The 14,112-nt window shown below is 39.0% G+C and overlaps 1 protein-coding gene across 4 annotated transcripts in view; it reads right to left on the bottom strand.

Moving 5' to 3' along the window:
* Positions 1-11,294: 11,294 nt before the first annotated feature.
* The window catches only part of glra2 (glycine receptor, alpha 2), a 202,061-nt gene continuing 199,243 nt past the window's right edge, over positions 11,295-14,112 (bottom strand). For 3 of the 4 annotated variants that reach the window (XM_063051035.1, XM_063051037.1, XM_063051038.1), the window contains exon 9: positions 11,295-12,899. In XM_063051035.1, coding sequence (XP_062907105.1) covers positions 12,624-12,899 — 276 coding nt within the window. In that variant the 3' untranslated portion in view covers positions 11,295-12,623. The remainder of the gene's footprint in view (positions 12,900-14,112) is intronic. The other variant, XM_063051039.1, reaches the window with a different exon arrangement.

The raw sequence follows: 14,112 nt of genomic DNA, 5'->3' as shown, positions 1-14,112 counted from the left end.
GATTGAAGTCCAGTAGTTGGCTGTCTGCGGGTACTGGCATCAATGCCATTGATCAAGGCCCTGTAGTCAAATCGGAAGCCCGGAAGTTGAAGCCCATTGGTCAGAGCCCCAAGTCTGCAAATCTCTGAGTCCGCTGGAATGGTCAAAGGCCTAACATCTGTGAGTCTGAGTCCACTGTGGGCTGGAGGCCAAAGAAAATGGCCTGTCCTGGAGTTAGAGGACTGTTCATGTGTGTGGGTGGGAGGGAGGAACGGAGGCTTATTTTACTGTTATGGTTTTATTCCTTGTTGTGTTTGGTTTTGTTGTGTTCTGTGTTGTTATACCGAGCATTATTGGCAAGCTATGTTGGTGCCTGACTATGTAGTGACACTTGTGGGCTGCCCCCTGCTCACCCTCTGGTGTGTTTTTTGTTAATGCAAACAATTCATTTCACTGTATGTTTCAGTGTACATATAACAAGTAAACTTCAAGCAATTTCAAGTCCTTGGTTGTCAATATCTCTGAAGATTTATTCTGGGCCCAACATATTCATGCAATTACAAAGAAGGCACAACAGCAGTTATATTTCATTGGAAGTCTGAAGAAACTTGGTATCTTACCAAAGATACTTGCAAATTTCTACAGGGATACCATGCGGAACATTCTAACTGGTTGCATCACTGTCTGGTATAGAGAGGATTAGAAAAGGATGCAGAAAGTTATGAACTCAGCCAGCTTCATCATGAGTGCCAGCCTTTCCAGCATCAAAAACACCTTCAAAAGGCAACATCTCAAAGAGGCTGCACACATCATTAAGGACCCCTATCACCCAGGACATGGCCTCTTCTCATTGCTACTTCAAAGAGGAGGTACAGTAGCCGGAAGATACACAAGCAATGTTTCAGGAACAGCTTCTTCCCCTCCGTCATCAGATTCCTGAATAGACAATGAATCCATGAACACTTCCTCAGCATTTCTTTCCCTCTCGTGTTGCACTACCTAAGAATTTAATTTATTTTTATATATATTTCTTATTGTAGTTTATATATATATTTTTATTATTATGTATTGCAATGTACCACTGCTGCAAAACAACAAATTTCATGACATCTGCTAGTGATGTTAAACCTGATCCTGATTCTGATAATCTTGGATCTTGACTCTTGACTTTTTGGTTGTAGAAAGCTCATACCATCACCTTCAGTGCTCCAACACCTACTGTCAACCACAGATGCAGTCAAGGCTCCTCTAGTCACTGTCAGCACTTTCTCTTGCTGATGGATAATATTTGTAACTATGTACTGTTTTGATGTTGCCAAAATTGGGTTTGTGCCAGCCAGTCAAACAAGGTAGGGGGAAGAATGTCTGTGAGTGCTGTGCCATACATTTGCATGATGGTCACTGTTTGAATCTTGTCAGTATGATGTAATTTGTGTGACGTGGGTAAGAGTTCTGGAGTGGCGCCCATTGTTAAGGCCTGTTCATGTTTTCTGGATGAGTCCATTGAATAGAAATAGAAGATGATGTTACAGTTGGTGGCATTTTATGACGGAACATCTTCACTTTGTCACATTGCACCTGGAACCTGTACATCCATTTCTTTTAACAGTAAAGAGTTTCTCACATTATTATTTGCTAAGTGACTCTGCCCTCTGTGAGTGAAAACTGTATGAGATCATGAACATTAAAAGAAATTACTTTCATCCTACACTTGGTAAGTGGAATTCTGGAGGTGGTGTGGGAACAGGGTGGTGAGATCTTGATAAACAGCAAGCTAGGATTCATGGAGAATTTTGAATCCATTAGATTTCTTTGTCTTGTTTAAAATCCGGCACAAATTCTAGCCACAGGAACAGTGTGACCCGTCCCTCCACACCCTTGTGGATGGGAAAGTTCACAAGCTTCCAAAGAAAATTCAGGATAACAACCAAAAAACATACATCTCTTGGGTACAATAGGTGTGGATTATTGGAATCTTAATCCTAGAACATGTTTCCAATTCACTCTTATGTTTCTAGTCACAATCTTGAAACCTGCAGGAAGACTTGGATGAAACCAATTTGATGGAACAGGTGGACAACTTGATCACTAATTGGCAATGTTGGTTAGGTGACCAGTATAGAAACCAACAAATATTCAGTACCATTAGGAAATGAAGGATTAGTCAGCTTCACTCCAAAAACCAAAGAGACACCATAGCCATTATTAGCCCCCAAAACTTCCCCTCAACAATTGGTAGCCTGTGTACCAATTTAGTGTCATATAAGAACTTTGAATTCATCTTTGGTTACTGAGGTTGTCCCTTTTCTTTAAGTTCTATGTTGGTTTAACACAAAAAAGAAAAGTTATGGTTCTTCTTTACATTGGAGGTGAAACTTAGGCTCTATTGAAATACTTATCAGAGGGTTGCCATGAGCTCTGTAGGTGAGCTCACAAAAACCACCAGTGTGTCTCTTGTCACAAGGGAATTGTTCAGCATTTAATCTTACCCACGTACTCCCTGGAGGGAAAAATACTGGTAAATATTTTTCTTAACTTCTTCCCCATGGTATTTTATGGACAGGAACCAGATGCCAGCTATCCTTCCTGACTATAATCAATTGGCCACTGCAGTGCCAGGCTTCAGAAACTTTAGCCCTTTTACCTGTAATAATCTAGCCAGAAAGTCACAGGGGTTGATCAGCTAGCCAGAGCCGTATCAAATGGGTTCTCGCCTCAGATTTCTTCAGTGAAAGAGAAGAATAAATTCATGCTCAACTTAGTCACCATCCAGGGACCTCTGGGGAAATACCACTTACAAAAACACATAATGAGGTTTGGATAAGACTTTGCTATGATGTAAAAAGACCTATGTTGTCATTGCAAGAGGATATGGAAAAGGCCAAATAATTATGATAGAATAACAGAGAAAAATTCTTTTCATCAAATTGGAACTTTTGTTATTCTAAGTGGTCAATCATCAGTAAGGAACAAATCACAAATCAAAATCAAAATTTTGAACAGTTAACATCAAGATAAGCACTTACAAAATTTTAAAATGAGTAATGAATAGATCTTTATCACTGATTGGAAAGTCCTGTTGCAGGCCTCCTGATTCTCAAAACCACTGAAAAATGTTTGGTTATTTTTACAGATTTTTTCGATGTGGCAGCGTTCGAACTTACATATTTCATGGAGCAGTCTGTGTTAAACTCTTTGCATTTGCTTTTTTTTTGTTCAGCTATTTCATACCCATAAATATTGTTACAGTTTCTACCAAAACTGGTAGGAACTGAATGATGTGATTATTGTTTTTTCTGTGAATCCTGATACAGAAATATTTAATAAGTGCACTGCCCTTATACTGAGTCTGTAAGCACCAAAGCAATGCTGGGAATATCAAGTCAAGCCTTCCTTCACCTCTCCCTCACTCTCTCTTACTTTATTGCTGTTTAAACACAAGTAATAAAATTAGGGAGAGAAATACTGTAAATCAAAGGCAGGTTGCAATAGATCATATAAAATTTTAGTAACAGGATGCGAAATCCTAAATGTATCTTTGATCAATTCAATAACAGAGTGAATATTTCTAGAAAATAACATCCATCTTAGTTTGCTAGTTAGTCGCTTTCATCAAGAAATGTGTCAATATTTAGATTATAGAAACATAGATCATTCAGACTGTTGTGCTAGTCATTTAAATTATGCCTGCTTTTCATCTTAACCCTGGCAAACATACCTTAGCTTCATAATAATTAATGTCCTTACTATCCATCTCCGTGAGGAAACACAGTGGAGAAGCAGATAGTGCAGATGGTTCACATCTCCAGCATCCACACTTCCATTCTGTCTGTGTTGAACTTGTACACTTTTCCTGCGATGGTGTGGGTTTCCCTTGAGTGTTTTGGCTTCCATCCACATCCCAAAGTCTGATAGGTTAATTGGAGGTATAAATTACCCCTCATGTAGGTGGTTGGTGGGAATATCAGATGGGTCTTAATGGTGAGAAAAATACATTAGAGGGATATAATTAGGCGAATGGGGATGATTCAATGAGCTGAATGACCACCTTCCATGTCATAACAAAATTTTCAGTTGACTGATCGCATTAATTGCACAGATGCTTTTGTGTGTGCACAGTTGCGGGCATGCGTGTCCGTGTGTGTGTTTGTGGGTGGAAGGCAGACATGGGCTGAAAGTAGAGTTTGTGGTGTAGTGAGTTTGGGAAGGAAAGTGTTTCAGAGTTCTGGCTTCCACTGTATTTTTTTGTGAAGGACTGTTTTCTGTCAATACCCCTGGAGCATATCTCTAACCTTTTGCTCTGGATTTTTGCACCTAAGACAATAGCCTTTCTCTATGTAAGCCATCATAGATAGTGAGGGCAAGAAAATTGTTCAAACAAAACTTTCCACTGATGCTAGGCTTGGGAAAAGGAAATCATGAGTTGAATATGAAATTGGAGTGCTAAATAATTATCACGGTTCTTTTTGTTTCAATAGAGATAATTCTTTCACATTATGCACCAAAAAGGACTACATATTTCTCTAATATCCTCTAGTTACAACTTTAAATAAAGTGAAGTCATGCATTGGACTGGTATGGTATTTCATATAATTTTCTGGTCTCATCTGTTCTATGTGGAATTTCCTTTATCTCCTTCAAATTCTTTGTGATGTTATTAGCTGTTTCTTCATGTGTATAATTATCCCAATTTTAAGTTCATACTCTGCACTGAACCAGTCAAAGATGAGTATAATATTTGCATGTTTATCTTTTAATCTAGTAATTAATGTTTACTTATCAGGCGGATGTTGATACACAATGTCCCCAAATGCTGTAGCTATAACCCAAATGTATCATCATGTTCAAAAGGTAGTTGTGATATCAGCAGTTTAACACCAAATGGAGAGCAACTAAATTGTGACTCATTTCTAAACCCACAATTACTCCTGTTAGACTGAGTACTTTTAATGTTGTCTATTACTGAGTAAGGGAATGATTGAGTTTCTGCAATATTAATCAGAAACACACAGCAAGATATTAGCAAACATTTTCCACTGCATAATATCCCCCAACAAAAAAAATGCATTACTGAAGTAAGTGAACCACGAATATGATCTCTTCACATGAAGATAATTGAACCTGGAAATGGCTGTGAATTTTCAATTTTTGGGCTTAGTCACACACATAAGCAAAACCAGTTGAGTTAGCTTTCACTGGGATTTCATGTAACACAAAGCAAATTGAAAAATTTGTAGATGGAAAACAAATACCTCTCTTCTTCATGGAATCCACTGGTTAAACAATTCAGTTTGAAAGTGCACTTACTTACCTGAGTGAAAATTTAACTGCTTAAAACTACAATAAGAAATAATCATATAAATGAGTAATTTGGACAGTAAACCTAAAGGCATTTCTTGAACCCAGTCAGTGTTAAAGATCTGAAAGGTGATGTAAGATTATTGTTGTGTTCATGGACGTATGTATCATACTGGTGATCTCCCAACATCAGTTTCACAATATTATCAGCAGGTAGATAACAGAGATCAGCTGTATCTCTGTAAGTATGTTCTCATGCTGTTAAGCATTGTGTAAGTAAAATGATTTAAACAGCTCTTCTTTCCTCAGTTTATCTTGATAACACTGCCCTCAAATGGAAAAGTTGTGACATCCCTTAAAAAGTAGAATTGTTATTAAAATTTTGCAGTCATCTGTGTGTCACATCAAGCATCACACATCCATGTCTATGGATATTCAGAGGAAGGATACAGCTAGCCCTGCCCATTATCTATCTGTTCACCAAGGCAAAGAAGACGTACAAGGTTAGACAGAATAGCTTTGATATTTGATGTATGCCACAACTTCAAAAAAAATGAACTGTCTTCTAGACTTTCATTGCTTGCTGTACAACAACTGGTACAAGAGCATTGCAGAAGCCACAAGCCTTCCCTTGGTGAGGGTTGGCTGCTGAACCTATACAGAATGTAAATGCCTAGATGATTTGTTGTATGAGTTTGGTCTACAGTGCAGAACTGGCAGTGCCCAGAGAGTAGATCAGAAGTGTGTACTCTTACCAAATAATGATGCTGGAAGGTGTAAGAGGGTGGAAATGTAAGATCACTTATAAACACAAATAAAAATGTAGGGTTTTCTGCTTGCAATAGGTTTATAATTTCCCTGTCCACCTCTCAACTCCCTCGGCTCAACACTGTCCCCAGTCAACAAAGTATGTGATATCAAACCTGAACAGTGTGTTGAATTGCACACCTGTTAAGTTCAAAAGATTGACTCGGTAAATATGAGTGTTCCCAACTGAACGAATACACACACACACTAAACTACAACAAAGCCATGCATTTATATAAACGCATACGAGATAAAATGCCTCAAAGGCACCTCATAGAAGTGGCATCACATAGAACCTGACATAATCACCAAGCTAACGAGATGTTAAGACAGCAGATCAAAATTTTGGGTAAAGTAATAAGGAACAAACACCTTAAAGCAAGAGAAAGGGAGAAGCTTGGCAGTCAAAGATACATCTTCCAATGATTGTACAATGATATTCAGGAATCAACAAGAGGCAAGTTTTGAAGATTCCAGGAATTTCTGAGGATCTGAAGCTGAAGAGGGCAGGCATATAAACCCCAGTGTGGGACTGGAAAGCAGGGATGACAATGATGGCTTTTGGTTTAATAAATTTCGATTTGAGATGTTTGTGTGATGTAAAAAGGTGCTATATTGAGTACAAGTTGTGGTGGGGTATTGCTAAATTTAGAGACAACACTGTCTGTAGGTGCGGAGGATGACTAAAGGCAAGTGGAACTTGGTGTGAGGCAAGGAACAAGTGGCAAGTTCCAGATGACCTTGTGTTTGTGGACAGTGGATGGGGGGATTCTGATCTGGAGGGTACTGGAGTAGGAAGACTAAATCTAACAATGCATGACTGTGAAAGTCAGCACAAGACGAGTCATTGCCAGGACAAAATCAGGTAAATAGAAATAGGGACTCCTATTGATTCGTGGTCCAATGCCTTTCTCAGGGAAAACAATGACAACATTTTCAATAAGCTTCAAATTGTTGCCAGGGATATATGGTGAGGTGGCAATAGTACCATTGTAAATGGTGGATTCTCCTTGGGAGAGGCTTTCCAGAGGATATTCACCAGTTCCATTTGTCTGTGTGTGCACTCAATACTCTTGATATACATGTGGGCCTTTGTTCAACACTTAAGACAAGTTCCATACATAATGGAAAACTTTTCACTTGCAGACTATTTAGTTATGATCCTAGACTCTTTGTTATCGTCCTAATTCTGTAACCCCTGGTATTCTTAAATATCATGTTAACCAGCTGTCTATAGTCTTCACAGACATTGTCAATCAGTCTCATAAACTATGCGCAGTTCCAACATGTTTCAAGAAATCTGTTATTATTCCAGTCCCCAACAATTCAAAGATATCTGGACCCTGTGGCTTCAGGCCAGTTGCACTCACTTGGGTCATAATGAAGACTTCTGAAAGACTGGTCATGTCATTTCACAAATCCATAATTAAGTTTTTTCTAGATCCATCACAGTTTGTCTACGTATTCAACAGATCTCTAGATGATGCAGTTAACATTATTCTGGACTTCATATTATAGCACCTCAACTCCCCCGGCATGTATGTCAGGATTCCCTGTCAATTTCAGTTCAGGCTTCATTACTGTCATCCCTGAGCTTCTGCAAGAGAAACTCTCTAAACTTAACATTACCAGCTCCCATTTTCAAGTGGATCCCAAACTTCCTGTCTCTCAGGAGGCAGTGTGTGAGACCAGGCAAGCACATTTCCATGTCCAGCTCACTCAGCGTTTGTGCACCACAGGGGTGTGCTCTCTCCATTTTCCTGTTTTCTCTATACACCAATGATTACATCTCCAATGATCCATCTGTTAAACTGATAATGTTTGCGGATGACGCCACTGTCGTTGGACTAATCAGCAGAGGTGATGAATCCAAGTACCACCAAGTACCGCAAGCTAGTGTCCTGGTGCAAACACAATAACTTGGAGTTGAATGCCCTCAAAACCATGGAAATGCATACCTACTTCAAGAGAAGTGTATCTCCCCTTCACCCACTCATCATCAAAAACTCTATGGTTAGTACCATTTCAACTCCCAGGTTCCTGGACATCATTATTTTGCAGGACCTCAGGTGGGTGAAATATATCGCCTTCCTTAACAGAAGAGGCTTGGCAAAGGATGCACTTCTTGCAGCAGGTGGTAAAATTCTATCTTCCCCAGAACATACTGGTGCAATTCGACACTGCCATCATTGAAGCACCCTCACATCAGCCATTACTGTTTCCATTGGTGCAGCATCCTCTCACAATCTACAAACACTACAGCAAACTGTCAGGACAGCACAAAAGATCATTGATTCCCTCAATATCCGGAAACCTATTGTGGAAGAATAAAGAATTTTTTTTATCTGACAGCACCAGAGTTGCTAGCACTTTTCCATTATGACCCTTAAAATTATGAAAATATGAAACTTCTTCAGCTGTTGCTAAAGATTTGCACTTAGTCATCCATAAATCAGTCCAAACTAGCTGGTCAATGGGTCAGCAAAAGCGTTAATGAACTATGTAGCTAACTTGCTTTTTTCTATTTGAACTTTGTAACCCAATGTCCTAAGCTTAGACTTACAGCAGACAGTCTTTCGTAATTAGGATGCAGCACTGAGTGCAGAAAAGAGAAGCATACATTCATATGACTGAGTTACTGCCTGTTCTATGGTAAAAAATATCTTGTGCTATGGATGTACCTATCTGCTTCCGTGTTTTTTTTGTATGGTTAAGACTAAAATTACAAACACCTTGTTTCTGTACTGTGTAAAAGAAGGGACTTTCCACTGATTATTTAAGGACGCCCTGATTGTGAGGCAGACTCCCCATGACATATCGTAAATAGAGTGAGTTTGATTCGAGCCTTCTCAGAGTCTGCGTTTATTTGTCTGATCAAGATAGTCAGTTTCGCTAACACCTACTGATCTCTATTTTAAATTAACTCAATGACTGAAGATTCACATTAGACAATTCCAAGATTCATCTAAATATTTCTCATCCTCGTAGTAAATTGTCAGCCTGTGACCCCTGATTCTAGAGTCCTCAGTAAGAAAAGAACATTCTTCCAACATCTAGCCTGTCGTGCCCTGGAAGTGTTTCATAAACTTTCAATGGGATCATTTTTCATTATTCTTACTTTAGGCCTCATCTACTCAATCTCTCCTCCTATCATCCCTGGAAAAGGTCTAATCAATCTTCACTGCTCTCTTTCTATGGCAAGTATATCCTTCAGCTGGGTAAGGAAACACTAAGGCCCTGTACAGCTGTATCCTGTTTTCAAATCCCCTTTTAATATATTACCTCCTGTTAGTTTTGGGCGCAAGGACATCTAGGCCCCACTCAATCACACGCCACATAAAATACTCTGCTTTTCAGTTTAATGCATCAAAGTGAATAATGTCACATTTTTCCATGTTATATTGTACTTGCAATTTTTTTGCCCTCTTACTTCATCTATATCTCTCTAATGCCTCTTACTCTCTGCATTCACAATCCAGCCTGGTTTTCTATTATCATAAAGAACTAGATGCAAGCTTAGTAAAATAAAATTTGACTCCTCAGCCAATACTGATTGTGAACAGCATCACTACACTGATCACTAACACTGATCACTACCCTACCACTCACTATTTACAACCTGAGAATGATACATATATTTCCAGTCTTTGCCTTTTCTACGATGACCAATTCTCAGTGCCTTTTTTCTTAAGTTTCTTTAGGACACAGAAGGAGGTTGAGTAAAAGTGTGGCACAGTAGTGTGGTGATTAGCACACTAGGTGACCCAGGTCCAATTTCCGCTGCTACTTGTAAGGAGTTTTTTTACATCTCCCCGTGACCACGTGGTTTCCTTCATCTGCTCTGGTTTCCTCCCACAGTCCAAACAAGTGCTAGCTGGTAGATTAATTGGTCATTGTAATCTGTTTCATGCTTAGGTTAGGATTAAATCGTGGGATTGCAGGGCGTTGCGGCTCGAAGAGCTGGAAGGGCCTATTCCGTGCTATATCTTAATAAATAAATAAATAAAACACAAGCTCTTGAAGCAATCCCATCAGTCTCTTTCGCTCATTTATTTTCCTTCAACCTGTTCTCTTTCACAAACTCATCAACTTCACTCTGACTGTTGTAGCACAAACCTACACTGAGGATAATTTACAGTAACCATTTAACCAATCAGCAAGCACATCTTTGGGATATGGAAGGAAAGTAAGGCACCTGGAGCAAACGAACATGGTCGGAGGAGGAACGTGTGAAAGCCACCCAAGGTCAGGCTTGGATTTGGGTTGCTGGAGCTGTATGACAGACAGCAGCACTGCGCGAGGCAGTGCTAGCCCTAACTTCACATGCTCTGACACTGCTGACTAACCCCTTGTGTGGGATCTCATTGAAGTTCTTCCAAAAATCTAAATGCACCATATCCACTCATTCCTCGTATCCACAAACACTAGTCATCTAATCAAAAACAATTTCCCTTCCATAAATCCATGCTGTTCTGCTCAATCCTAATATTTTGTCATTACATCCTTTGTTATAGATACCAATATTTTGCCTACTGCAGATATTAGACTAAATATCTGGCAGTTACCTATTTTCCTTTTCATGAATACTTGGGTAAATTTGATATCTTCTAATCCCCAGAACCAATTCTGGAATCTCTGGGATTTTGCAAGAAGATAATGAAAGGGTTCACTATTTCTACAGCCATCCCTTTCACAAGACTCTGGGATGTCAACCACTAGGTCCTTGGGATATATTAACTTTTCATCTCACTAACTTCTCCCATGCTTTTTAAAATCCAGTTCTGGTTTAATTTCCTCACTCTCACTAGACCTTTCGTTCTCTGATATTTCTGGCAGATTTTCTGTGTCTTCTCAAAGACAGGTACAAGGTCATTTTTAAATTTCTTTGCCATTTCCATATTTCCCATTATATTTTCTCTTGTCTCTGTCTGTAAGGACCCACCTTTGTCCTCAACAAACTTTTCTTTTTCACATAAGCTCTTGAAGGTTGCCTCCTTATTTCTTTGCAGCATGGAAAAAGAGGCTGATCAGCCCAGAGTTGTCCATGTTGACCAAGATGTAATATTCTAGATAATCCTATTTCCCAGCACTTGGCCCATAAGGTCTTGTCTATCGTATACCTGACCACAAATACATATTACACTGTATTTTTCTACCATTCTCTGTTGCTTTCCTGGTCGTCCTTTGACATTCAAAACAAGGAGTACTTGAAGCAGAATACAATACTCTGACATGAAATACTACCAAGTGGGATTGAATTTCAAAACACTAATGTTTAATAGTTTGTTAAAGATGGAAGCTGGATGGGAAGAATAAATCACTAGTCTCTCAGTTCCCCAAAATATCACAACAGTACAAAGACTCCTGACATAATTTTCTCTTCTTCTTCAGACCAGTAAATTATGTTACTTATATTAAATTAGAAAACAATAAACATTTTATATCAGAGGCAGATTAAACAAGGAATAAATTAGAAGAGTTTAATATTGTTTGACACAATAACCAATCTAAATGCTACTTGTTTCTCCTATATTAACATAAAAAGCTACAGCGTTAAGACCTATACATTGATAAACTGAGCCACATCATTAAGGAAACAACAATCTTATTAAATATACATTGGTGCAAGTTGCACAGCAAGGAATTTACAGTTTGGACCCTTGAAATGCACGTGAATTAGGCAACAGAATCTTTTTAAAGCAGTGAGAACCTTCCTAAAGGTTCAAATCAAAAATTAAGAAATGGTTACAATCTGATTATGTGCCTTTAAATAAATCACATAGCATGAAACATTATTTTAATACTTCAGTTCAAATATTAATGTTCTTCCTTCCTGGTGTGAAAAATATTAAAATGTTCCACTAGAATATCAAAGTATTAATTTTGTTTTTATACATATATATGTAGAAAGAATTCTTCAAATCACAAAATGATCCTGGTGAACCACTAACATCTACAAGGAATAGAATGCAGCTCAGTTGGGTATTGTTTTAATATAAAGGCAGTGGTTTCTTGTAAAATTTTGGTCCGCTCTTGATTCATTGTACTGGAACCATTGTAAACATACCAATCTTTGAAAAGAAAAGTGATATCTTGTTTCCATTGCATATCCATTAAAAATTACCACTCCTTAAAAATATGAAACAACTTTCACTTGCTTTCTTCACCTTACTATTTCTTCCTCCTCCCCACCCCACCCACTCCCTCCCCAGAAAACCCTGTCCTTTAACATGGTATAGTGGGTTAGTTTACCTCACTGGCAATGGGGAAGTTTACAGAGAGAAAAAAAAACTCAGTCAAGGGCAGACACTGGAAGAAGATGTCCCAAAAGACAATGCAGTACAGTACGCCCTTATTTCAGGATTTCAAAGTTTTGCATTCTATTGCTGTCCCAACAGAATGCAAACATTCAGCTTTTCTTCATTCTGGGCTGGTCATTTTTTGAGAGACAGTGAACAACAGAGATAAAATTTAGCATTACTTAGTCACGCACAGTCCAGCCGAGGACAACGCTTCGGGTAGGGCGTACTGCCTACTGACTACTGCTGATGGACATCTTCGTGTCGTATAATTTTGTATGTAATCCAGTAAAAGATGTTAAAAATGAGGAAAGCCAGAGGGAAGGCAGCACGGGATATCATGTCAATCCTTTTCGCTCTGTCGACAAATTTCTTCCTGACGGCTTCTGCGTCCTTGGGTTGTGGTGGTGGAGTCGGAGCTACTGTTTTGACTGCGGTGCCATCCTTGACCTGTAGACAATGGCCTACCCCATATCCACTGAAGTTAAAGCGGCTCTCCCGAGTCAAGTCTTCATCCTGTGAGACATAAGGCATGATGAAGCCAGGCAGCCCAAAAAATACTGCAGCAGTTCAAAGGCACGGCTCACCTCCAACCTCTCAAAGTCAGTTAGGGATGGAAAATGAAAGGTGGCCCTGGTAGATTATTCCCAAATCTTAAAACACAATAAAAAACTGACAAGTTATCAGCCTGATTTGGATGAATTCATGTTACTTCTGCCCTTCCGCCCCTCACACTTAATTCTATTTCTCACTCCTTTTACTAGGGTGTTTAATGTTATTCCTAAAGTTACTTTGGGAAATTGAAGTTTCAATTTGCATGATAGGATCGGATATTTTGGATATTAAAGCTTTTTCCCTAAAGGCCAAGGACTTGTATTCTTCCTGGAGAGTGGACAGTGAGCAATTGTTTTAACAACTGAGAACACCCGCAGCTTGATCTCAACGCGGAGGTCAATATCTTACAGGGTGGCAAGCAGTATTCTCCCATAATATTTTCAATAGGATTATCAGAAATTGACAGTTTGCTTGGGATAATGAATAGATGTACTGTCAGGTTTGCTATTGATCCACATAGAACAAATTGAACCTGGGTTCAACATCAAGTGTAAGCTGGCCTGGCTGTTGAATTGATTATACAATTTGATTACCATAAAGATAGATCTCATAATTGTTTTGAAAAAGGAAAATCTTTATAATGACAACCATTCTCTTTGGCTAAATTACAAACAAAATGATCAAATACTGGAGGACATGCATTTAAGGGGAGAGGAGCATTGTTTAAAGGGGATGTGCTGGGCATTTTTTTTACAGAGTGGGAGGTGTCTGGAATGAGCTACCAGGAGTAGTAAGCAGGTAGGATAGAGGCTTTTAGACAGACAAATGAATACACAAGGAATGGAAGGATATCGATCATGTTCAGGCAGAAGACATTTAATTTAACTGTGTGTTTATTGTAGACATAATGAGCTGTAGGGTCTGTTCCTGGTCTGTACTGTCCTATGCTCTATGTTATAAGGGCTGAACAGCCAGCTATAGTTTAGCAAGAGCCAGGACTAGGTCTGCACGTGCAGATGTCCGAAGCAAAGAACTTTGGGTTTGACTGTAAGTGCGTCTGGAGCAGACCAGAAAACCTGGTCCTTGATTGCTGTGGATGTCTCCGGTGAGCCGCTAATGAACTGTACTCATGGAGGTATTTTAAAACATCAGTTAACTCCTTTCAATGCCTGAA

This window comes from Mobula hypostoma, chromosome 6, assembly GCF_963921235.1.
Source record: "Mobula hypostoma chromosome 6, sMobHyp1.1, whole genome shotgun sequence".
Classification (NCBI taxonomy): Eukaryota; Metazoa; Chordata; class Chondrichthyes; order Myliobatiformes; family Myliobatidae; genus Mobula; species Mobula hypostoma.
This window is presented reverse-complemented; position numbering and strand designations above follow the sequence as displayed.